Source organism: Scophthalmus maximus, chromosome 1 (assembly GCF_022379125.1).
Source record: "Scophthalmus maximus strain ysfricsl-2021 chromosome 1, ASM2237912v1, whole genome shotgun sequence".
In the NCBI taxonomy this organism is placed as follows: domain Eukaryota; kingdom Metazoa; phylum Chordata; class Actinopteri; order Pleuronectiformes; family Scophthalmidae; genus Scophthalmus; species Scophthalmus maximus.
The window spans coordinates 30,397,313-30,423,513 of record NC_061515.1 but is presented as its reverse complement, the minus strand read 5'-3'; the positions used below and the strand labels follow the sequence as shown (position 1 = coordinate 30,423,513).

The following is a 26,201-nucleotide window of genomic DNA, read 5'->3' as shown; positions in this document are numbered from 1 at the left end:
TTGGAACGAGACTGAGGCGCACAAAGAAACGCTGCACTAAAAATGGACCAGAGGAGTCGGAGCGCAGCAGCTGTCTGCACAAGCAGGTGGCGACCGCACATACGAGCGGCTCCGTCCACCAGTCACAGAGCTGCGCCTCGTCCCTGGTGGGCGGTTTGTTGTCCAGCTGCTTGACCGCGTGTCTTTGTGACCGCGTGTGTGTTTGTTGCTTCTGCATTCAGTCCCAACTGAGATCATGAACTATTATTCCCCTTTTTTTCCAAACACAATGTTGCAAACTGTCCATTACTGCTGCATCCGGATCAAGGGGCCGTACACTGTTAGGTCTGAGCACTTTTCTGATAAAGTGTGCGGCGTGTGGAGTTAGGTAACGCTCCTCCCGTGGGCAGAACTAAAGATAGATCAGACTACGCCACTCGTCGAGGAGTGTCTGACACGTCATTTAAGCAGAAGGGGAGAGCAGGTTCTTTGTAAGAAAGCTCTGCCACTGTTCCCTCCTCTCCCCAATTTAAAAAATGAATAACTAGTGTTATATGAATAAGAATAAAGTACAGATTTGGGACAACTCTTTGGAATAACGAGCTGATTAACCCAGCGATACACATGACGCAATAGGAAAGTCTGAGGTTTATTTTGAACGTTGTCACTGTCTGAGTGTGAGACATGAAGGATTTCCAGAATAAAGTTGTTACATTACAAGAAAAGCGAGATGATGTCGTAATATTAATAGAAAAAGTCATAATGTTTGGAGAAAAAAATCAAATTTAAGTGTCATTAAATTCCAACTTTATTCTGGTATTATTGGGACTTTTTCTCATTTATTTACGACTTTAATCTCAAAATCTAAGATTTTTTTTGTCTTCAACATGGCCCCAAATACTCACCTAAAAAATAAAAACAAATACTACACTACCCTCCATTTTCTGACCATCCATATATCCCCCTAGTAATTTCCATACAGTCCCTTAATCAATATGATGGCAATGCCTTTTCACATATTCGTTTTAGATCCCATTTATTAAAAATGTCTGACATCACAGGTTGACCAGGTCATTAACAACACAACATGGATTTATCCAGTCAGTACAGTCGAGTAACACCTCGCACATCAGCTGCTGCTCAGTCGGTGAACAGTGTGTTACCCAGTAGAGGGCAGTGTGTGTGTGTGTGTGTGTGTGTGTGTGTGTGTCAGTGTTGAACAAATGTAGACACGAGTAAAATGATGTAAACACAAAACATTATAACTTTTCTTTCAGAAAATCGAAGACACATTCAAAAGCACAAAATGATCCGAGGACGTTACAGAGCATCAGTCATTTTCATATCAAAACAAAACAAAGTGTATTTTATTGATGTGAGTGGTGAGAGGCCATGTGTTGTTGGATCCTGCAGCGGTCGCTTGAGTGAAGACGTTGATGGCTTCGGTTTTTAATTTTATGGCCTGTTGATTGATTGATGCCATGTTTCTTTGTGACACTGACAAGGCAACGTTATAACTGATCATGTGATGCAGCGGAGACACTCTGCTCGTCTGTGTTCCTGAGAGTGATGGAGTTTCTCCTGCACCAGATGCGAATATATATATATCTATATATATATAAAAACAACAGTGGAGGTATCTATCTAAGCCTCTGCGGTGAGAGGAGGCCCAGAGACGTGAGGTGTTTTGTCGTGGTGATATGGAAAACCTTTACGTAACCCAGTGAAAAGGCTGGTACTGTACTAGCTGCCCCTCCGTGACGTATCTACAGCAGATGTGTGGCAGATGTTTTCTCTCAGCCGCCTGGAAAAAAAACACAAACACGACAAAGTCACTAGAGATTATCACAGACTGACTTGAGCTGAGGAAGTGACAAGAAGAAGAAAATGAAAGCGAAGCTGCTCTCAGACATGACAAACTTGGTCTGGACATTTTCTCACTCGCTCGCCTTGAATCGTCTGGATGTTTTCCTGCCGTACATGTCTCACATGTGCCCACTTGAGCATTTTACAGAAATTACACAAAGCGTCCGGCAGGAAAAGACTTCAGTGCCTGTGTGGAAGCAGCCGGAGAGAGTATGTGTGAATGACACGAGTGATATAATTAATGTGACGGGATGTTGCATGTACCGGTGGATCTGGCGATCACACACGTCCTCTTGCACTCGTCCTCCGTGTCGAAGCGGTTCTTGTTGCCGTTGCAGCCTCCGTACCAGAACTGGGCGCAGGCGTTGGCCTGCTTGTCGTAATACCAGCGGATGTTATAGTCCCGACACGTGCCCTGGTCCAGGACCAAGCCACAGCGAGGGTCCAAGGGAACTGTCTCTGCAGAAAAAAAACACATGGCATGAGAATGGGGTCAAAGGAAAATGAGATCAGACCGCGGAGGTAACGTCTGCTCCTGCTCTCAGGAATGAGCAGCTTCTGTGCAATCATCCACGCCGCGTCAGTAATTCAGGGCCCCTCCCTGCTCCTCACCTACGTGACCTCATCGCCGAGCCTGTCAATCACAGAGCACTTATCATGGCCCTGGAGGCGGGACATCAACACCTCACTGGAGGTTCATCCATCGGATCCGACAGTGTTCAGATTCTGACATGCAGGATTCGTGTTATGGGGCCGTTGCTGCGTCAGTCAGCGTCTGACAGGCTGAGCCGAGGTTTAAAACAGATTCGCTCGTCTCGCCCTGCACAGGTGATGCGGGGGGATGCTACACGAGAGCGCTCGGAGCGTTTCCTGGTTGTTGTTGTTTTTTGGTCTTCTACGTCTTGTTATCGTGAAGAGTTGGTCCACGCTCGATTGTTGAAGGAGAACAAATATCTACAGTTGCAGAGCAAATGCTCGCAGGTCATCTACTGTATGTGTCCCGCCATCGTTCTGCTACAACTAAGTTCTTTCTGAGGGAAAATGGTTTCTTCTTCTTTCTGATTTTCCAGTTGATTTTAGAAATTCCACTAGAATTATCAAACTGCAGAACATTTTTGCATTAAAATCCATAAATAAAATCTGTATATACTCAAACACTTATAATACCTCTTATACAGTTTCTCAGGCTTGGTAGTTAAGGTTTAATCTTTCAGAAATTAATGAAATGATCTGAGGCTTATGAATCTGCACTTGAACACTGTGACCCTAAATAAAAATCCTTCCATTTTTATCTTTATTGCAGATTCAAGCATAAATTCACATTAATCAGAGCTGACTTTTCACGTATCTTCATCCATGTTCATATGTTCAAATTTCAGATTTTTTGTTTTGTTTATTTCACATGATAATGGTCCCGGGCCGATGAGAGATTGCTGAACCTCAGGCGCAGTGTGAACAGCACACTGAGGTTTGGGAGGTCGAGTCATGTCTAAACTCGTCTCACACCTCAGCTGAGCTAATGACTGAGCTGCAGCCCCTTGTGTTTCCAAACTGCTTGATGTCGCTGCCAAAACCCAACATAAATACTGCTGCTTGTCTAAATTTGAATTAAAAGTCGGAGGTTTGACTCGTTCTGTGTCTGCGACACTCGCAGGCGACAGCTTCACTGGTTCGTTTTCTCCTCTCTGTATCATTGTAAAGCTCTTTTGTTTGCGGGCGACTGCTGGGTTCTCGTGAATGGTTCGTAACTGTGTCGAGAGCTGGATATTTAAAAAAAGAAATTTAGGGCAAATAAACAAGCAGAGGAGTATGAAAGACTTCCTGTACCTTTGGGGAGAGCCGGCCTTGAGGCAGGAACATATTGTACAGATACACCTGAGGATGATGTGGTTATATTTAGAGAGGATGATGATGAAGATGATGATGAAGAGGAACCTCGGCCACTGGAGGAGTCCTCTCTGGAAGGAGGGACGGGGCCGAGATCTATCGGTTCACGGTTAAATGTGTCACCGCGCTCAGTTCCCCGGTTCGTCGTCTCCGTGTGCACATGCTGCCCTCCTCCGCCCTGGTGCTGACAGAACCAGACAACACTCGTGAACACCTTTAAATACGAATCATACTGATTTATAACATGACACATTCTCATGTTCCCTACGTGTGCTGAGCTGGATCCTTTACTGCCGCGCTGTGTGCTCTCCACGTGGACGCCGGTGTCCGTCTGAGTTCCCTGCTCGGTCACAGGCCGGTATCCGTAGCCGCCGACGGCGTACTTCCCGTTGACGCCGTTCCTGTTGCCGTTGTAGCCGTTGTTTCCGTAGCCGTTGTAGCCGTTGGTGACTCTGTTATATATCAGGGCGCCGTTCTCGTCCTCGCAGAACTGGCTGACCAGCTTGGATTCCAGAGCTGAGACGGAAACAGAAACAGGAGTCAGGACCACAACATGAACGCACAGCGAAGTCGGACATGTGACGTTCCTGGGGCAGGTGAAGGAAGCGTGTCACCTGGCAGGGTGTTGAAGTCGTCGATGAGGAACATGTGCTCCGTGTCCGGGTCTGACGCGATCAGGTTCAGCTCCCTCAGGAACTCGGCCTGCGTCGGGTCGGACGAGTTCACGATGCCCAGAGCGAACATCTCGATGTTAGCGGCGTGCGCCTCTCGCACCGCGATGTCCAGCTTCACCGACTCCCGTTTGTCCGTCTGGCCGTCGGTGATCACGATGGCCACTTTGCTGACCCCCAGACGTGACCCGTAGAAGGCGTCCTGGGTGGCCTTGCGGATGGCCGTGCCCGTGTATGTGCCCTCTCCCATGTAGGGGATGTTCCTGATGGCCTGCTTGATGTCCTGCTTGCTGACGAAGCGGGCCAAGTTGAACTCCAGCTTCACCTCCAGGCTGTACAGCACCAGGCCGATCCTGGTGGCGTTGCGGCCCACCGTGACCCGGTCCACCAGCGCGTTCACAAAGTCCTTGATGATCTCGAAGTTCTCCGGGCCCACGCTCTCCGAGCTGTCGATGACAAACACCAGCTCCATGGGCCTCTCCTTACACTTGATCCCACATCCTGGAATCACATCACACCGGAACATGAGCTCACGACGACATGTCACTTTGACGAGGTTCAGCCTGTGGAATCTGATCTGATGATCCACAGATAGGAAGAGACAGAGGCTCGTGTGCAGAATCAAGACCTTCTCTCGTAACGTAGTCAACACTGAGAAGGGAAGAAAGACACCTTACCGCAGATCTCTTTGATCATTCGAATGATGTCCTCTCTCTGAAAGCAACACACCGACATGATATGAGCACATGAACGAACACATGAAGAGGAAGCCAATGTTAAAGTGTAAGAGTGAGGGAGAGGACTCACGGTGAGTCCTGCTTCACCTTTGATACCAGGTCGGCCCTGAGACACAAATATTAAAAGCATTATTCCAGAAGAGACTGGGTTTCCATTGGACTTTCTCACTGCGGAGGAAGGTGAGTGTTTGCCAGCCACAGAGCATCACTCACAGGTTGGCCCGAGCTTCCTGCATCTCCCAGATCTCCTTTGATTCCCTTCAGCCCCCTCTCCCCCGACGAGCCTCGGTCACCCTGTCGACCAGCGCACGGCGAAACATCACTTATCAGAACACATACTGCAGCGTATTGATGCCACGTCATAACGTGATGAGTTTGTATTTGTCGTGTCAACGTGAAAACATTATGTTGTAATATTAAAACATCACGTTAGGACGTGGCTCTGATCCCTTTTCCTTTTACACTTCTGTACATAACCCCACATTACAAAGTGTAAAACTCACTTTGGCTCCAGGAAAGCCGTCTCCAGGAAGTCCTCTCGGCCCCGTCACACCCTGAGCCCCCTGTTCACCCTGAATCAAACAATATCACACAATGATACAGGGAGAATACTAACGTTTAACTAACTAACTATTGACAGCAATATGAATGTGCAGGGTAGTGAAAACCTCTCATAATTATTATGGTTATTATAAATTTTACAACACATCAGCCTACCTTCGGCCCCTGAAATCCTTGTCCTTGTGGCCCCATGGGCCCCGTGGGGCCTGGTCGCCCAGGGTTACCCTGTCAGACAAGGCAAGTATATTTTTATTGCACCATAAAACAGGGACATGAGCAGGATTATAAAATATTAAATAGAGGAGAGCAGAAAGTTAGAGGTTAAATGAAACTGCACAAACGTGTGACTATGAATAAATAACCGTCTGCCTTGATTTTTTTATTAAAAAAACAGAGATGGACTTGGTGAAAACTGATATCAGATCTGAAGTTTTCCTAAAGAGACGATTATAGATTAAAACATGGAGGTTATGTTTTTTGTCCGTGTCCCGTTTATTCGTTTGACAAACAGCAGAACAGATTTCCATAAAACTTGGTGGAAGGATGGAACATGGACCAAGAAAGAGTCCATTACATTTTGGGGCGGAGCCAAGAATTTCTGTTATCACTTTCTTTAACATTGTGAGACATTTTCACCATTTTTCCTGGGAATATTTCATGGATCTTGATGAAAAAATATCAAGACATATTTGGTGGACTGATTCTATGAGCGTGAGAGATTTGGTGGCGAATAGCTGTGCATCATTCCAGTCATTTACTGTAACACTTCCCCTCTTGACTCTGTCATGTTCTTGTTCTTAAATGATTCCTGATTTTACTGAAATTAACTGTAAAAGAGAAATTAACTAATTTGAGGGTTTACTGTAACACATTTCCTATTTGAATTGACTTCCAAATGTTAGGATAAGATTATATTATCTGAAATCAGACGAACAATGTGTTTATGCACGAATGTAACGTCTTCATCCAGGTGTAAGATGATAATGGAACCGGGACACAGTAGTCGGAGGTGATGATTACCTCTCATTTGTGACACTGAGTTGTGAATTTCTAACACCACCGTTTTCTCTCCTGTTTTCATTTTGCCCTCATTTGACGTCATTGGTTGAGTCCTCAATTAAATCCTGCCTGCTGCTGCCTCCGTCCTGCAGAGACACTGGTCTGAAGCCTGCAGGGAATCTGGATGTGATGTCTGAGGACATATGGGGGCTGAGAGTTGCTTCCCTCAGACCTGTCAGGCCGAGTGCTGCTCATCAGACACATATGTCTGTGGAGATTCACACTCTTGACAATGTGACTGTGAAGTGCTGCAGGAGAAAAGATCACCATAAATACCCGGAGCAAATGCAGTGGCAGCGTTTGAAACACCAGAGGAAGTTCTGAATGCAGCTAAGACGCAATTCTCCAGAGAAGACGACGCAATCACGACCATCTGTTGGTGTGTCAAATCAAGTCACAGAAGCACTGCTGCGCGAGGAAACGTAGTAGAATGTCGTCCTTGACTTGTGTTGGCAGAAACACAATGTGAAGTAAAATAAAAAAGACAAAATTGAAGAGAGAAGTCAAATCTGGAAAAAAGAGAAGTACCAGCGGTCCTTGGAGTCCTTCGCCCGGAGGTCCCGGTAAACCAGGCAACCCTCGGAAACCAATATCCCCCTGTCGAGAGGAAAATAATACAATGGAGATATATGAAAAAACGTAACCGCGGCACAATCCATCAGACAAATTAACTCCTATAAATCTTGTTTCCTTTCATTAGTTTCCTCAACAAATGAGAAAACCTCTCACTGGACAGATATTCTCACGAATCTCCAGTGCAGTCTCAAACCTACTGGAGCTTCGGAATTGATCTTTCAGCATCTGCGGATAACTCAATGTAATAATGCCATTTTCATAATGACGTCATCATGACGCTTTTCAAAATATTAATTATTTAGTCTTGACACGCAAACACGTCAAATGATCTTTGGACTCTTATTACACTACGCTACTTGTCGCTACAAACATTATTTTGGGTCTAAAAGAACCAATTTCTGTACCTTTGGTCCCGGGATGCCCACTCCTTCTGGGCCGGATTCCCCTGGAAGTCCAGGCAGACCGGGAGGACCCTAAACAACACAGGACACGCAGGTGGAATACAACACAAAACAATTCCTTCTCATATAGAGCAAAAACAATAAAAGCAAATATGCATAGTTCTTGTATGTTCTCGTGTTTCTTTTAATCTTTTACGTCAGTGATCAAACATCGGCCTGATTCCACTACTGGGGAAGGTCAAAGACAGACGGTCAGTTACTCACTGAGGGGCCGGGATAGCCGTCTCCTTTGGGACCGAATGGACCTGCAGGGCCCGCGTCTCCACGGTCACCCTGCACAACACGGACACATACAAATCAATCATTCATTCATTCATTCATTCATTCATTCATGTACAGTGCAGGTTGTTGTTCATACTGAACGTCACCTTTGGACCAGGAAGTCCGTAGCCAGTTTCCCCGATCGGACCAGGAGGACCATTCGGGCCAGAATCCCCCTGGAAAACATTTGAGGTTTCTTTAACAGAACATATTAATAATATATATTCATATTCAACGTAATGTAACTAAGAACATTACAAAAGGACTGTACACCGCCCCCTACTGTCCATGTGCGTATTGCATCTTGCGGACGTGCAGCTACGTGTAGTTAGAAGCGAGTATGTCTCCGGCCTAAAGGCTCTTGTGGCTACAGCAACTATAAGGCATAACATTAGATACTGCACTGACTTCTACAAGTCACTCTCATGTGATGTTGTTATACTATAGGTTAGCATCTACCCGTGTAATATAAATGCCGCTTTTTGCGTCAGCTTGAATTCGTACACACTCTGTAAAAGGTGAAAATTGTTCCAGTAGTTCCACTTGACTTCAGGAAATAATTGCACAGGAGCTGATACAGTAGTAATTACCTTGGGTCCTGCGATGAACCGGCCCGGTGGACCAGGAGAACCTGACCTGCCTTGTGCCCCTGGTTCTCCCTGATGAAGATTAATGCAAGTTAAAAATTGATCTTTTGCCATGTAAAAGCCTTTCAGGAGGCCACAAACGAGTCTCAATGCAAAAAAATTACGAATTGAATCCCATGATAGAAGCTAAATGGCATGTCACCTTTGGTCCCGAGGGTCCAGCTATACCAGGTGGACCAGTCAAGCCCCTTATTCCTCTTTGGCCTTGGTCACCCTTAAAGGATCAAAATTAGGAACACAATTACTGATGTGATAGCAAGTGACTTGACTGGCAAGACGAGCAGCGAACATCCCTTTTCTACCATTTACCTTTTCACCCTGAGTCCCAATTCCAGGTGACCCCTCAGGCCCCCTGAGACCTGCAGATCCTGCCTCACCCTGATGACACAAACACACGTATGCTTACACTGAACCGACTTGAGCAGACTTATACTGGCTTCACATTCATAACGTCCAAACTACCTTTTGTCCGGGGGCCCCGTCCTCCCCCGGCAGCCCCGGCAAACCCGACGATCCCGGTGATCCTGGTTGACCCTGAGGACACATTTGGGGACATGTGTCAGTTTGTGGATTTGATGCTGGTTGTTGCAGAGGTGGATTTCGGTAAAGTGCTTTGACCGACCTTAACTCCAGGGTCTCCAGCCCCTCTCTCCCCTGGGGCGCCAACCTCGCCCGGCAACCCTTGGTCCCCCTGTGCAAGACGAGAAGAAAATCGCATTTTTATGATATTGTGATATTTTATGAGGCCTCTTCAACTGTGGGCCTTGCTGGTGCTGATTGAGTATTATCCTCCATCATCACACACACCTTGGATCCAGGCATGCCCTCTCCTGGTGGGCCTCTGCCCCCTGGTGGCCCCCTTGGTCCTTCCACGCCCTGCGAAGACAAATGGATGAAGTTCATTTTATAAAGAGAGAAACAATCTTTTGAAAATTAACACAAATTTAAAAAATTGGATGGTGTCGCAATTGTCATCAGTTCAGCACCAGACACTGAGGTTGTGGAGTTGTACTAGTCTACTGACTGTATCACGGCTATTTACAATCCATCGAACATCAATAATTATGTCACAATCATTTTTCGAGGGATCTGAAGACTTCATCATCTGTTCTTCTACTGTCAGCAGAACATTCAGAACTGCACTTCACTAAAACCCCAACATTTTTTGCACATTGCGTTAGAAAGCGTGGAACAGCATGGAAATAAGAAGTAACGCAGTCTTGTTATTGCAGGTTAATCCCCAGTAGGAGCCACATGATGAATACGGTACTTGCCTTCTCACCCTGTATTCCTACTCCTGTGATGCCGAGGGGCCCTGGAAGACCTGGAGCTCCAAAATCCCCCTATAGATCCAAGGTAGGAGCGGAGGTTAATGATAAACAACCGCATGTAGATGTTGACGGAACGTGCATCACACTCATCTTCAGTGATTTACTGCACGTGGAAAGCACCCACCTGTGTTCTGTGCCAACATGAATATGTACTGTTTTTATTGCACTGCATGAATAGACTCATGCTTTAAACACACATAACTCAATTTGCGTTTTTATATTTAATGTTATTTGCCTCTTGTCACGTGCAGCATCGGCAGAGAAAACCCCAGGAGACACTGGTTTGTCATTACCGTGTGAAAACATTGCAATTATCTCCATGAGCATCCACACACGGCTTCGGTAAAACTGTCATCACACTCTTTGGCAGAGTGTTTTAAGAGAGCCATATTTCTGGGGGTTCCGGGAGACGGTTTCATTGACTCCTTAATGTCAACGTCATCCTCCGGTGACATCAGATGAATTATGGAACGTTGAAACACATTTTAAAAGTCTCCGAGTCGAGTTCCTGTCAGCATCTGTGAGATTAAAGATTGCCAGATGGCGGCAAACACACCCTGAAAGGTCGACAGCATTCCGCCGTGTGACGGCCGGTGCACAGCTAACTTTCCCACATTCATCACTCCAACCCAAGAAGCCATCAGGCCTCCTCCGCCGCCCGAGCTCTAACCTTGATTCATCACCTGTGGACTGTAACAGCACGCTGAATACATTTGCTGGTGCTCCTGCCATCTTTTGGCCTTCTTGCAACAAGACAGCAGCTTTATCCTCGTGCCTGTGTGAAGGGCTTTCAACAAGACGTCTCATTTACAGCCGCTCTGTACTCTACCTTGTCTCCTTTGATTCCGGCGCCCGGCTGTCCTCTGGGCCCCCGTGGCCCGCCCAAGCCTCGCTCCCCCTGTGACCACAGACAGACAGAGACGTTACGTCATTTTGCTTCTTGAAATAGCAGTTAAATGGTGAAAAAGGATGTAAATAGTGAAAGTCAAAGCGGTCGCCAGAGGAAGCCTGGGAAACGGCAGAAGTCTTTAGGATTCATCGTCCGGGAACCATGAATCTCAGTTCAGCTCAGCTCTATATGGTTATTTCTGGTTTCAAAGAACCAAGGGGGCGCTGGTCCAATGGGTGACGTCACGGCGAATGGCCACGAGACCGAATGAGGGTGTAACAGCAAAACCGCAGTGTACTGATTAGCAACGGTTTCTTTTCTTTTCTTATGAATTCTACTTTTATTTCACTCCAGAAGAAGTCTGAGGCATATTCATATTCATTCAGCATCTTCCACAGTGGTGTATAGACCAATTAATAATACAAAATAAATAATTAAAAAATATATGATTCAAAGCAAAGTGTCCCTGTGTCATTTTTAGTGTGTGTAGGGGATCTATAAAAGCAGGAATAGAAATACAGTGAGGAATTATATTAGTAATATAAGTTGACAGTAAGTACAGTAAAGAGAGTTCAGTGTCTGGCAGAGTATGACTCTGCACAGAAGTCTTATTTCCCTGGAGACAATCCCTCTGTCTTTCCGAGGTCGCCCAAGGACAACGGAAATACAGTGTCAGTCAGCTTTAAAAAAAGAAATAGATTTACTGTCATAACTCTGTGATCCCCCATTTTGTGCTCACGAACCCAGGTGCTAATGATGTGGGAACAAAAGAGTAATAGTGCCGATGAGCTCCTGTGAGCTTGTCGACACACGTCGTGTGAGGAACAAGGACGCCATCTGCGGTCAAATTTCACGAGAGAGAGAGAGAAAGAGAAAGAAACGAGCACCCCCGAGGCCAATCTTCATGAGGGGAGGTAGAGCGGGTGGAATCGGGCTGTTACCCTCCTCAGAGGAAAGACGACAAATGATAAATCGGACGAAGGCCTGGGGCGAGTGGAAAAAGTAAGAATTGAATCTGAATTATAGTTTGTGCAACTTCTAATGTAAAATGTTAATATTGTAACAAAGCCAAAAACGTTATTCCACTGACCTCATCTCATTTAATTTAAGTGTCTGCACTTATCAAAACAATAAAAGCGTTTGATCAGATTTTTTTACACCACACTGATATTTTCCACTGATAATTGCAGCTCTTGAAATCATAATGACACCGAACTCATCTGTGATGATTAATACTGATACGCCCACACACTAATTATTTCTCTCTGCGCTGTAACGTCACTTTCAAAAAATTTGATTTTTTTAACATATACTCTGTATCATTAAAACATTTGGCAGAAACACTTGTGTCTTGTGTTATTGGTCGAGGGCTTGAATAGAGATTATTGCTCACGTTACTGTTTCTGCGACACAGGTTGTATCTGTATTTATCGCTCATTTGTCGGAATCGGGGACTCGTCCTAATCCGAGAGGTCAAATTTTGGATTTGGCTCCGATCTTTTTTGACTCAGTGTCAACTTCTTAATGTGCCGTTTCAGAACCTGCTCCAGAATCAACCACACATGACATTTTAATAAAGAAACACTTGTGTCCTAGTTCTGTTTTTGGGGGGGGTGATACACCCACCATGTGTCATTGAAGAATGGAAACTACACCTCAGTTTCAAGTCTCATCCCTGGAACCTCTGGCCAGGTGCACCTGTGAGGGGATGTCTATCCACATGTGGATAACAGACAATATGTGCGTGTGTGTGTCTGTAGTTCCTGAGAAGACGCAGACGCAGGAACAAACTCATTCTTTCCTCTTTCTCTGACTCACTCACTCCGGCATGTCTCGAGGTGTCCTGGATATTTTCCCGCGTTAATTCCACGTCTCTCTGTTCTCGTGTCTCTCTGGTGGAGACGATGGACGGACCGGATCATTCCACGGGGTAATGAGAGCCATACCGCTGTACGTGAATTTATGAAACGTCGGCGTCGTGTTATTATCGCTCGTAACCGTACACGTTGTCAAGTTCCTGTCGTGACGACCTGGAATCTGGAGCCCAGATGAGACCTTTGAGCAGGTCAGTCGGTTGGTGGGTGAAGTGAAAATGGGGTGAAGGGGGTTCACAGTTTTTAATGGGCCTCCTAGGAAACAAAAAAAAAGAACATAACTCACCTTTGGTCCGGGGAGACCTTCTCCTAGTGGCCCTCTCTCTCCTTGGACTCCCTGTGGCCCTTGAGGTCCCTGATTTAAAGCAAAAAAATATATTAGTGACAACTTAAGGAACATTAAAAATGACCTTTTGAGACTGATACCAGATCATGAAAATCCCTCCGCTGTATCGAGACAGGGTCTGGAAAGTGAAGCAAATGTGGAGGAGCCTGAAACCTTTGTTCTCTGGAATGCAACGGTTCTACAGAAGTCTGTCAGAGTACGTTTTTCTCTTTGGGGAGCATTCATACCAAAAATATGATCGGACAAATTATTTCCCGACTGGTAAAATTCACGTGAACGCCACCTCAAGTCGTGAGAACAAAGTCTGGCAGAGGAGAGTTTCTGGTAGGATGTGCTCACAGCGTCCCTGTCCACCTTCCGAGTGCAAGAACCCACGAAGTCGGAACAACGCCCTCACACAGTGTCCATCGACTCACAGCAATTCAGGAAATGGGATTTTCTGTGAATGCACAGACTCATATCTCCATCGACTTTTAAGGATGCCGACTTCCGCTGGCTACTCACTCACCGGTGATCCAGGCTCGCCAACGCCCGCAGGACCGTGGGGCCCTGGTTGCCCCTGGTAACCAACATCCCCCTGTGGAGTAGAGTTAGAGGGAGGTGCGGTGCACAAATGGCGTGAGGCACAGGTGGATTATTACGCTTTCATGAATCAATTTTCCAAAACAAAAATGGTGTCAGGCTTTCACCTTGGGTCCCGGAAGGCCGATCCCAGTTTCTCCTTGGATTCCAGGTGGCCCAGGAAGTCCCCTTTCCCCCTATAAAGACAGGCAGGGACAGACGTGGGCAAGTGCGTGCACAAGGAGACGTGTTAACCTGATCCTTGGCTTCACGCTGACATGACTGGACAACGACAGAGCTGCTCTGGTTCTTCCACACACTCACCTAAACACAAGCTGCCCTTCCTTCCTCTAATACTCAGCTATTTGTAAAAGGGCAGAGGTGTAATATAGGCTTCCCTCATTCCCTCAGACACGACTTTATTGGTAAAGAATGTAATTATTCTCTGAGAGCTGTAAATCACAGACATGCTGTTCAGCAGCAGTGCACTTAAAGAGACGTGAAGAGGGCGTGAACATGTTAGTCGGTGCATACCGACACCTTCTCTCTTTCTTTTTTTTTCCAGTTCCTTGCACTTTCAGGCAGGTTAGGACAATGTTTAAAGCCAGACATTAGTCTGCCGTTCAGGTGATATAGGATGACAGCCAGACAATCAACATGAACATTCTTCCAAAATAATTAAGGAGGGGAGACTCTGCGGGGAGTGTGTGCTCATGGCTGAATTGGCAGCCGAAAGACGGGCGGAGGGTCTTGAAGAGTAGGGGCCGACAAATGGGCCGACGAGGTGATGACAGACAACGTTTCACTGCCGATGGATCATAACGCGCAAGTATGTGTGCAAATGTGTGGTCACCCGATTAGTTTATAGGGCTACTTAACATTTCCGGTGTTATTTATGCCCCGTGATGAATTGGTTTAATCTAAACTCCTTTCAAATGTCAACTTCGTGAGCGTAATGTTACGACGCACTGTTCACCTCTGCCACTGCGCAGGTAGCAGGGTTAGTCATTATGTTTGTGGTGATGAATCGTTCCACATGGACACCACTTTTCATACGGCCAGAAAAGAGACATAATTCAAACCACATCTGGTCCTGAGACTGGAAGTTACCGCTGATCGAGTCGGACAGGAGAAGGGGAAAGGTCGGGTTCACTCGCATACGCAGGTAGAAAGGAAAGACGAGAGTTCGCTTCTTTCTTTGTGATCTTTTGTCCATAACTGCCTCCTCACTTTGAGAGGTTTGAGTCAAAAGCATCAAACAGAATATTAAAGGAAAACTTACTTTTTTACCCGCCACACCTTCAGGTCCGATATCACCAAGCGGACCAGGCAAACCCTGAATTGTGCATAAATGTTTGAATGAGTCAGTGTTTCAGTAGCACAGAGAGTATCTCAAGTGAAACTGGACCAAGGGATTGTTTGATTCAACCACTGCTGAAGTGTAATGAATGGATTTAAAAGTGACTTCAGCAAATTTCACTCTAGTTCAGGGTTTCAAATGTTAAAAAAAAAGCGATGCTAGAGTTCACCTGAAGACCACGATTTCCTCTTGGGCCAACGTTTCCCTCAGGACCCTGAGAAAGAGCAGATGATGATCGCAAACAAGGCTTCATCTTCAGGTGGTTCTATTAGAGTTCAGTGATCGTGTGACAATAACGTGGCAATAGAAATCTATATTTGAACTTGGGTTAAAAAGGGCAACATACTCTGTCTCCCTTAATTCCAGGTGTGCCACACTCTCCTCTTTCTCCCTGTAAGAAAACAGAATGAGGCAGACTGTTATTTTGCACAATTTTAGACTAATCCACAAATTGCTTTCTAATTACGAGCAAATTCCAACCAATTAACTTGGAGTAATGGGCTTTAATTTCCCAGCCAGGAGCTGGTTAGTCAAGACTAATAACATAGAATTTACGTAATAAGGGTTAAATTCCTTCAAAAGAAAAGAAACCAAAGATACTTGTAGACAAGCTTCACATCAAAAAAAAAAGTTGAACAAATTGCTATGATATTTCCAGAGTTGTTTGCGAGTACACGCTCCCTTCCATGGCACCGTGCATCTGGAACACATCATTCTTCACTTTCTTTCTTCCAATCGTTGCAGAGGTTCCACAAGCGTGGGAACCCTTTGCTTTGACGAATATTGAGAGAGTCCTCAGTAGAATCCATACCTTCTCTCCTTTGTACCCTGGTTTTCCCTGTGTGTACAAAACAGTCTTGTTAAGTCCAAAGGAGACGGGCAACAACCAAAACACACAGACCGCAGAAGAACAGTCTCTTCTTCTTTTACAGCAACGACATCTCACCTCTCCTCCTTCGCGGCCTGGAAGTCCACCGAGCCCACTCTCCCCCTAGGAAAAAAGAGGGAAGCTTTATCGAGGGAGGTAGAACACCTTGTTGGCACCTACCGGCAACATCTTTAACTTGGAGTAGATTTGAGTTATGCAGTTGATTCAAATCACCTTCTGTCCTTTTGAACCAGGAGTTCCGTCCTCTCCAGGACGACCCTTCTTGCCCTGTAAACAAAATCAAGAGAGTTATTAAAAACATTAAGCACAGAAGAAAGACAACAGTGGTGTGGGGAGTTTTTCGTCCGTTAAATTTGTAACTTTTATCTCAGATTTTTACTTTTTTCTCACATGCAAATCTATGATTTTATAATCCCTAAGAAAGGCTGTTTTACCCTAAATTTATGACTTTAATGTTGAAAACTCTGATTCTTTTCTTGCAATATTTACCCCTTTCCATGACTGTAATGCAATGGCCCTAATACCAGAGAATATAAACAATCAGAACAATATAGAGTAATTGAATATTTCAATCTCATAGTATCTTGACTAGAAAAGGTCAATGAAGCGGTGAAGCTTCTAATTATTAAATCATGTCACTCTATCCAATGGTAATGTTGTTACACGGAAAGTGAAACGACAGAATATTTTTATGTCTTGACCACCAGCTTCAATTATTTTGACCTCGTCTCCGAGAAATCGCAGCGGACGGCTGCAATCCTCATGCCGTTGCCATGGAGAAGAAGCCGGTGAAAGATTCAGAACGCCCTTGAACTTTTCACAGTTCAACAATGTGAGGGCTCTTCGTGGTCGGTCAACACAAGCCATGCACCGTGGAGACGACGTGTTTCGAAGTCCATCACGGACAAAGGCCACGAGTCTGTGAACTGTGTGAGGGGACGAACCCCAACAACGGTCCGGCTCTTCTCTGTTTTCATGCACGTGTGTGGAGGACTGAGCATGTTCTTATCTCTGTGTGACTGTCTGCATCCCGCCGCCCCTGATGTGAAACAGCTTTTGTTCGGAGCATTCGGTTCAAGGGGATAATTACCAAGTTCTCATCCAGTGAAAATCCATCAAAGCAAAACCACTCGGTCTGATTGTGGTGTTCACGTTCGCGACATGGCTTTGGCAGGCGAACAAAAGGCCTCGCGTGTTTCATGCTGCATGTGTCCTCACACAATCCCATGTGGCTGGTTCTCTCACCTGACATGCTTCTACTGATTTCCCGTGTAAATATGTGTTTAGGCCTGTTCTCAGTTATCTGTCGGAGGAATGTAAAGCATTTGATTTCCCTTAACTGCTGCAGGGAAATAAGATTCTCAAAACTGCAGGATTTACCAAACCTCCCCCCGGAACACAAAACGATTGTGTCGCATCAAGGGGCCCTTCGTAAGCTGGGCTGTCAGTTTGGTCTCAAAACAATGGACAGTAGTCTGGGAACACAGACTTCACCTCTCCTTCTGTTAAGATTAACAGAAGGAAGCTAAATGCCAAAACACAGTGTGAGCTCGCAGTGTTGCTCTTCACGAAGTTGCACCACTTTTCTGATTAACATCTTTTCAATGAAAACGCTGGAGGCAGTAGCTCTGAACAAACCAGCTCACGTTAGCTGCTACTGTTAGCATTTACTTGCACATATAACATATCGATCCAAAAGCGTTACAAATTTAGAAACATGAATACAATTTTTTTCAACTCTCCACAAGTTATTTGAACTATGTACATTTTTTTACACCACACGTAACGACACAGATATGATGTCATCACGATTGTCCGATGTGAGGAGGCGGACGACAAAGGTCTTGGCTTTCCATAATATTTCACTGAACTTGTTCCTTATAGTAATTGCATCTGTCATAATCTCTACACTTAGAACAGTGAAATGCTGGGTATAGGGTCAATACTTACGGCAGGGCCCCCGGGGCCCCTCTCGCCCTTCTCGCATGCACACTTGCTCTGGGCCAGGGGACACTTCAAACACAGAGGAGAGGACGAGTCAGACGGGCCTTTACAAAAACATAAATCAAGATACTGTATATGTGGAGAGACAGCAGTTTTGAGACTCACCCCTTCATCTGCCAGCAACGTCTGCGGAGCAAGAAACACAAGGAACAAAAGCTCTTATTACATTTACTCCATATTGTTAACTTAAACCCCACGGGCAAACATTTACAGACAGATGTAAGGAAACAGTTCAACGTTCAGTCTTTTACTATGCTGTGAAAGTTACACTGTGCGATTCTGTGAACACCTGCTCATCACACACGCAATTAAACTCCTTCACTCGTTCGCCGGCCTTCAGATTGTGCGAGCCGACTCCCACTTCCTCTCGTGACATGCAGATCTTCCCAGAGCCCCGTTGATTCACCCCAGCGGGCTGCTCTTCCCCTGCTTCAAAGCTGACCACATTCCTTACACAAGCGGGAACAGTCCAAATTCCACGGGGATGAAATACAAACCACATGCATTGATCAGGGAAGAAATGGCCTCGCTTCCATCCAGCGGGTTGGACTGCGGGGGGGAGGGGGGAGGGGGGCGGGTGTCTGGAGCCAACAGACGGTCTCGAGGATGGAGAAATGCAGTCGACTGCTGTGACTGAAGATAAAAGACTCAGCTCATGGACGGAGGCTCGTGCTTATGATGTACAGATGCGGCCTGTACAAGGGGAGGAGGTGAAAGTCCGACTGTAGCTGGATGCAGGCTGTCGGGATCAGTGTTCATTTTCTATAAAGTTCCCCCTTACCGATTCGCCGTGTGCCACCCGTGTCAACAGGAAGCCTGATTTTCAGCAGGCGTTTGAGGAGCTGCGCCAATTATGTATTATGTTGTCGCCGGCACTTATTGCACACAATTTTCCCACAAAGAGTTTAAATGTAAAGCACATGTCGGAGCCCATACAGCTCGGCTGCGTCTGCAGGATGCTGCTGGCCTGCACATGCGCTCATTATCTTAGTATCTAGTGAAATTTGTCTTCGTTAACTCCCAACACATGTGCAGGCTGCAGGAGAATTCCATAGCTCTGCCTTTTGTGAGCTGTTGCCATGGCAGCAGGTGTACATCAGAGATGCAATAAGCCGAGAAGTCAACGGGGTGGGTAGTGTCACGGACGGCACACTGGATCCTCTGATTGGGTTGAAGGCTGAGGTCAGAGACACTCGCGTTTTATTCGTTTGGCAAAAGTCTGTCTGCATAAAGCATTTTTTTGAAGCTTCCTGTCATAAATGTCTGCCCTGTGGTAGTAAGCAATTTTCACTGGGTGTAAATGCCAAAGAAATGTAGAAACACTCAGGCTAGTAAAATGATTATACGGTAAGAGCATGTTATGTACTCGGGGAAAAAAACACATTCATTCCTGTCAAATCTCGCTTGAATGAAAATGAATGTCGAGAGCGGACTTTAAGGGATTTACACAATCTCCCAGGTATTTTGTGCAAATGAGAAAACCTCAGGAACAACGACGTTTTCAAACTCATTGGTCAATTTAATGAAACTCGTGAGTCACTCTCACAATACGCTAAAACGTGAATATTTTCTGGTTCCTTTGCTCCACTAAGACAGTGAACTAAATATCTTCGGTGTGTGGACAAAACAAAACATCATCTTAAGGTTTTGAGAAACACAAACGACATTTTTCACCATTTTATGGACCAAACGACTGATCGATTAATCGAGAAAATCATCGACAGATTAATCGATAATGGAAAATAATGGATGCCCTGGTTCCAGCCCTGGACCTCACCAAGTAATTCTGCAGCAACAAAACTCCTGACATTGTGCTTATGAATGTAAATTTGGATTTGTTAGGATAGATTATATCTTTTATTCAAAAATACGGCAAAATTGTGTCCAGTGCAGGCTTAACACTGACGCTTTTACATGAAGTCTAGAACAAATCAAAGTTTTTGGTTTCTTTTTACTCACAATCTCCTTGATGACTTTGTCCACGATGCCTCTGTCCTGCAGGTTGTGAAGGTAGCGGGAGGCGGGCGAGCTGGCAATGAGCCGCAGCTGAGCCATGTTGGTCGGCTCATTGGCTTCCGGCGTGATGCCGATGGTGAAGAAACGCACGCCCTGGTTCTTGGCGTCAGCCACGGCTGAGAATATGTCTGGGTTCCTGGGGTGCGAGATGCCGTCGTAGAGCAGAATGGCCACCTTGATGCTGCTGGGCTCCGACTCCTCCAAGTAGATGCGGGTGAGGTTGGTGATGGCGTACGTGGTGTAGGTGCCGTGACCGATATACGCGATCGGGGCGATTCTGGACTTGAAGTCGCTGATGCCTTTCCACTGTTTGAAGGTCTGCTCGATGATAACGTGGCTGCTGTACTGAAGGAGGGCCGCTCGGGAGCCCAGGCTGCGGCCGGTCTGCAGCTGGAGGCCCTGCAGCCGGTCCATCACGTCGGAGGCCAAGCGCTTCTCCTGGGCATGGTTGTCCTTGGCGCTCTCCGAGCTGTCAATCAGAAAGGCCAACTCCAAACTGCAGTCGCCATCGATGAGCGCTTTGGAAGAGAGAAGAATTCGCCACAAGTGTTAGAAGAACTAGAGGAATAGTTTGACATTGTCGTAAAAAATATTCATTTGGTTTCTGGCCAAGAGGTTCGAGCCGGAGGCCGATATTTACTTTCATAATAAAGCTGGCTGATGCCTTATCAAGAATTAGAGGAGATGACTCTATTTCTTATCAAGAATTAGAGGAGATGACTCTATTTCTTATCAAGAATTAGAGGAGATGACTAGTGATGATGGTCATACGTAACAGGTTAACTGTTACCCTGTTTTCCCACAGTCTTTATGCTAAGCTAACTGCTAACTTACTGCAGGCTCTAGTCTTGTATGTAGCCTACATGAGCGTAGCATCAATCCACTCATCTAAAAAGAGTTCACTGCACATAATGTACTTTCCACACGTTTCCCTTTTCTGAACTGATATAGGAATAGGATGTCATTTGTTACTTTCATATCCAGCTAAATTCAAAAACCAAACTTATCATAGCCAAATGTATAACAAGTCAGGGAGAATTATTTTTACATCTATGGAGCCAGAGGGGCTAAAGGTGATTTACTGTCTCCATAGGTTCATGAATGTGACATATCATTTTGAGGTGGAAATAAAAGTAACTGAACGCGCCGCACCAACCTTCAGCAATGGAAGGAGGTCGCGCATCTAATATAGGCTGAGGATAAATCACGTTAATCTTCACGAGAGAATGTGCCTGGGGAAAAGGGGATTGTGAGCGAGTAAAACATTTGGGTAACAGAGCACTGAGAAGTCACACCGGAGATGGATGGCTCCGAGGAGCCTGGGAGATATGATCAGTCCAAATGGATGGCATCCTCCAGCGTGTCCTTGTTGAGTATCACGTTCTATTTCTTTCCTTTTTTTTTACAGTGATGAAAAGTGGAACACCTGCACAAATTCTAGTCAAGTGTCACTGAAAAACGACAAGTAATACATAGAAAAATGATAATTGGAGACTTACATTTGGCTTTTTGTGGTATGGAATTGGATGGAAATAGTTTGGTCTTCTTCTTGGTGGTCACCACCTCTTCTTCATAGTCTTCTTCATAGTCCTGAGCCCAAAGACCCTGAAGTCCACACAGCATCAGGAGCCAGAGCAGCGAGGGGACCATGATTCCCCTGAGAGATAAAGAGAAGACAAATATGGATTCAAAAAAATTTAAAATGAAAAAAAAAAGGACTCAGGCACATCCTCACATTTTATCACCCTCCGAAAAAACCTGCACACACTCAAACATGCACACTTGTTAAAGCTTGTTCTGCGAGACTTGAGGCAGTGCATAACTCACAGAGTTGCTGACTCAGGTGTCGGATGTGATCAGCTCTGTGCGCCCGCGAAGAAGTTCATACAGAAAAGTGCAAATAGGCAGCCGACAGATTCTTCCTTCCAAAAGTTACTCTGCTTCCTTGTGCTGAGCATCAAAGTCCTCGAGAGTCTCAGGTCAAGTGGATGTGCGGCCCTGTGGTGGGCGGCGGTGGCAGGAGCAGCCTCAAGGTTGGGCTCATCAGACTCAAAGTGGAGCCATTCCAAGTAAAGGCAGTAAATGAAAGGAAGACCAGCCCTCTTTTTTAAAGCTCACTCCCACTTTGGGGCAGAATGTGGGAGAAATCCCTCGACAAGGCAGAGCAATGAGTGCATTCCCCCAACCTCCACCCTCCTCACCCTTTTCATTTTTTGGGGGGGTGAGTCATTTTTACTTTGTCAGCTGTTGAGCTCGAAGCAGGGCTTAATCAAATGTTGGTCAATGTGTTGTGAATAAGTCACGATGAACGAAGAACATGTGTCTTTGGTGAAATGTCTGGAGAGATTTGGGCTTTTAATGATGTGAAGAAGACGTTTTTATATTATATTATAGGGTTTTATAACCTTACAACACCATACACGCTCTCAGCCAATCGTGAGTCACTCTCAACACTTGAACATACATCAGTGTGATGACAAACTACCTCAAATGACAGAAACCATATTTGGAAACATATATTTAACATCAACTTAGTTTGGTCCATGTCCCATCTGATAACATGGAAGGGGCGGGGTTTATACCTGTACTGCAGCCAGCCACCAGGGGGCGATCAGGACGATTTTGAGGGCTGTCATGTCGTCCATCTTTCTATCCAGTCTTTATAGTCTTCACCAAATATCTCCGAGGACAGTGAGCCAAGCTGAACCGCCGAGCTGCATGAAAATGACAACACTGTTCACGTGACACATTATCACTTTTCTCCATATACTGCTCCTTTAAGATGCTTATTAATTAGCCCCCAGAATTATCAGGAAAGATGGAAAAGATTGGATTGGAGATTCCTACCTTGAGGCCACACACCGTGCAAGAGCAGCATTCCATGAGTCACCTGTGAAAACAACCAGAGCAGCCATTTGTTATTCAGTTTGATCTACAGTAAGATTTCACATTTCATAACGTTCATACATTCATGTTCAAATGGATTTGTTTCATCTCCAATACTCCCAAAAACTCCCACACTCCCCCCAGTATTTATTGAAACCTGGCGCATGTCCTTTTTTTTAAGCACCAAAGAAAAGCCTCATAACTCTGTATAATCTTTACCATTATCATTCCTGTAGTCCTGAACCAGAGGAGCCCTAACATCCCATGAGACGGTCTGCACCCATAAAAAAACCGCGGAGTTGGAATCACATCACTCCACCACAGGGATGACGACGTGCGTGTGTTTTTATTGCCTGCTGCATTACTGAAAGCAAGGACAGGTGAGCTGTCACTCAAGAATGCTCGCCTCCAAAGACGGACCTGGTTAGCGGCGGATCAACTCCCGCTCGCCCGCGGGGCATGCTGATCCAGCAGAGCAAGGACTTGTGGGAGTTGTTTATTTCAATGTTGCGTCTTTGTTGATGTCTGAACTATTTCACATGAATGAATAAAACTCTGACACACAATGCAGGGAAGCTAGGACACAGCATAACATCCCTTATTCAAATGGAACACAGAATTCCCAGGAACAGTAAGAAAAGAAATCTTAGTATTCTGAAAATCTGTCATGATAACCTTTTTCTCACACTCCCCGATTCATTTCACAGCAGGACTTCTGAAATAATGAGCCGACGCGATCGCCACGCTGCATCTAAAGTGGGAGTTAACAAGTCTTAAAGGCTTCCTCACAGCAGACCCCACGGTGGCTCTAAACTACCCAGACGTTCCTTCTGGGAATAAATGAATAAAGATGGTCCAATCCAAAAGAGCAAAGTGAGCAGATGCTGATAAAGGCCATCAATGCTGCACATTTGAATTTTAAAGAGCAAATAGTTTCCGTAGTGAAGGTGGCACCAGGAGAGGAACGGAAAAACCAAACAAGAGTGAATCTTTTTCTTTTTTAATGACACTGCGGAAGCCGCCACTTAACTCTCTGATATTGCCAAACCCCCTGCAGGTAACTTTCCTATAACCGCTGTTTTTACAAGATAATGTCTGTTCTTCCAACATATGGTCACAGCACAGAGGAGGACACGACGAGCAAGTGAAGATAACCCTCATCGTGTAACGGCTGTGGAGCACGGGAGCAGTGTATTATTGTTATAATTATTATTATTTGAGTTGCTCAAATTGTTTTCCTGTTGTTGAACGTTGATGGTGCCCGGACAGTTTCTGACGTTTCAGGAGGTGGGAACGCAGCAGGAGATTTCGCGGGTCAGACGCGTTTACAACAGCAGGAACAATTCCTGAAAATTCAGGCGAGGGGTGGGACATTTCTAAGTGTCTGACCAATCACAAAAAATGAGCCAGCTGACCAATTAGACTAATCACAGTTATCCATTTTTTTCCTTTAAATCCATTTCCGTCGACAGGGAACTGCTGTGTTTTCCGGAATTTCCCAGGTTGGGATCAAACCCCCCAAATTAAAATAACGAACCTTTAAATAAACAAAATATGTGCACTTTTAAATTGAGTGTTGACGATCTGTCGACTTGTGCATATGCAGTGGATATACAGCGTGTACTTGTGATAATCCACCAAACCACAGTAGCCTAGCAACATGAAGTAATCTCAGCCATCACTCATCAGACGTAACTTTGGGGCACGAACGCGATGCTCAATTCACAAGTATGTGCTGTGTTTTCACAGACCAATACAGACGAGCAGAGATGTGTCCGTGCCTGCAGACAGTCAGACTGTCATCTTCGGGTAGAATGTCCGACTGCGAGCATTATTTCCATCTTTAATATGCAAAACAGTGTTTTAAAAACAGTGTTTAACGAGGAATAACAGGGCTACCGTGTGTTATGTGCTGCAAACGCTGAACGTAATGAACTCAAGTCGACTTCACACGCTGTGCTCTATGTGGAGAGTCTAATTTAACACATGTATCGTAACAAGAGATGATTACGACCTTGGATATTTCTCAAACTTGCTTATTCTGACACTCAAATGTTATTTTGCAGTTGGTTCAGTGGATGGCTGAACTCTTTCAGTCGAAAAACAAACACAAAAATATGGAAATATGTGGAGTATTGTGTAAAGAACACATAAACCAAACCAAATTTCTGTCTTTACCAAAGTCTAAAGCCTTGATTGTGTTGAAGACAAGAAAACACTACTCAACTAAAGGGCTTTGTCAGCTCAAGATCGGTACAAAAATGCATATTTTATGTTATGCTTCCAAAATGAAAAGGCATTACATTGTATATACCTGCAAACACCTGCACAAAACCCACCTGACACACGTTTCTGTTGGTACAGCAGCGCCCTCTACTGTTAATATGGCGGACTAACATCTCTGGTTTACATTGCAGACCTGTGCTGCGTCACAATTCCATATCAGACAGTAACATTGTACACAGCATTCATTTTCATAAGTCTTTCTCCCTCAATTATTATACAATAGGATCAATAAATCCACAGTTTGTAGTAGCAGGGGGAAAAAACACATCGCAAAGAGCAGGAGCAGCTACCAACATTGTCACTCATATTCTTGGCATCGCAACATTATTTATGAAATAAAAAGCAAATCTTCGTCTAATTAGTTTAACTTAACTCTCAAAACTTCAAACTTTCTCATGACACATGACACATGGCAAAAGGGGGGGAAAGAATCTTCCTCTGATTAAGTTCAACCTTACACTCGACATTTTGACTTAATTCTTGGCTTGACGACTTTATTCGTGACATTAATATATATATATATATATAAATCTTCTTCTGATTTAGTTTGACAATTCGTCTTCATTCTACAATTCTACGTAAAGAACAATCCTCTCTCTCTCTCTCTCGATCCTCCTGACCCCTATAATCTTCCATACAGCGGTAAACTTCTGTTGTGTTAAAATAATATGTTTTCTAATTCAACTCAGACAGAGTCCTTTTAGTTTGAACATGCAGCTGGACACTTGGACCTTTGTGCAGCTTCTCTTGGAGAAGAATGAGGCCACTGGTGCTGGTGGTGACCCGACTGAGAGTCGAGGCAGCAGCAGGACTCAACCCTGATCTGGGACATTGTCACACTTTGAGCATGTGTTCCTGTGGAGATCTAACTAACTGAACAACTGATTTAACTTCTATCCTGACTCACCTCTGCTGTGGCCTGTCATTCAGCAGCACGCACACACACACACACACACACACACACACACACACACACACACACACACACACGTCTGCTCTGTGGAGGACACAATGTCAGCTGGCTGGGCACGCGCATGCGCAGTGCCCCTATTAC

The 26,201-nt window shown here is 45.2% G+C and overlaps 1 protein-coding gene across 3 annotated transcripts; it reads right to left on the bottom strand.

Moving 5' to 3' along the window:
* Nucleotides 1-609: 609 nt before the first annotated feature.
* On the bottom strand, nucleotides 610-26,125 carry LOC118310598 (collagen alpha-1(XXVIII) chain-like). 3 transcript variants are annotated; one of them, XM_035633683.2, is made up of 38 exons: nucleotides 26,055-26,125; nucleotides 22,823-22,865; nucleotides 22,558-22,689; nucleotides 21,475-21,632; nucleotides 19,919-20,493; nucleotides 18,065-18,085; nucleotides 17,906-17,968; nucleotides 16,169-16,222; nucleotides 16,013-16,057; nucleotides 15,878-15,904; nucleotides 15,413-15,457; nucleotides 15,236-15,280; nucleotides 14,989-15,042; nucleotides 13,835-13,903; nucleotides 13,654-13,722; nucleotides 13,086-13,154; nucleotides 10,866-10,934; nucleotides 9,980-10,048; nucleotides 9,513-9,581; nucleotides 9,328-9,396; nucleotides 9,168-9,239; nucleotides 9,015-9,083; nucleotides 8,848-8,919; nucleotides 8,649-8,717; nucleotides 8,166-8,234; nucleotides 8,002-8,070; nucleotides 7,741-7,809; nucleotides 7,289-7,357; nucleotides 5,858-5,926; nucleotides 5,644-5,712; nucleotides 5,354-5,434; nucleotides 5,211-5,246; nucleotides 5,081-5,117; nucleotides 4,347-4,904; nucleotides 4,001-4,248; nucleotides 3,673-3,916; nucleotides 2,110-2,304; nucleotides 610-1,783 (listed from the first exon to the last, which is right to left on the bottom strand). In XM_035633683.2, exons 4-38 carry the CDS (start codon nucleotides 21,623-21,625, stop codon nucleotides 1,776-1,778), a joined length of 3,666 nt encoding a protein of 1,221 aa, XP_035489576.2. In that variant the 5' UTR covers nucleotides 21,626-21,632; nucleotides 22,558-22,689; nucleotides 22,823-22,865; nucleotides 26,055-26,125; the 3' UTR covers nucleotides 610-1,775. The 3 variants fall into 3 exon arrangements, with proteins under 3 accessions (XP_035489576.2, XP_035489583.2, XP_035489567.2); XM_035633690.2 differs by lacking the exons at nucleotides 22,558-22,689; nucleotides 22,823-22,865; nucleotides 26,055-26,125 and adding an exon at nucleotides 21,803-22,518 and having other exon boundaries at nucleotides 3,781-3,916; XM_035633674.2 differs by lacking the exons at nucleotides 22,558-22,689; nucleotides 22,823-22,865; nucleotides 26,055-26,125 and adding an exon at nucleotides 21,803-22,515.
* Nucleotides 26,126-26,201: the final 76 nt, after the last annotated feature.

What these genes read in the sequence shown, in the direction of transcription:
- LOC118310598 (XM_035633683.2), bottom strand. Translation starts at nt 21,625, where the DNA reads ATGGTCCCCTCGCTGCTCTGGCTCCTGATGCTGTGTGGACTTCAGGGT. An exon ending in AGGGCATGCCTGGATCCAAG is followed by an intron (nt 9,397 to 9,512) that starts GTGTGTGTGATG and finishes CGTCTTGCACAG; the next exon opens with GGGGACCAAGGGTTGCCGGG. An exon ending in CTGGACCCTCGGGACCAAAG is followed by an intron (nt 8,718 to 8,847) that starts GTGACATGCCAT and finishes AATCTTCATCAG; the next exon opens with GGAGAACCAGGGGCACAAGG.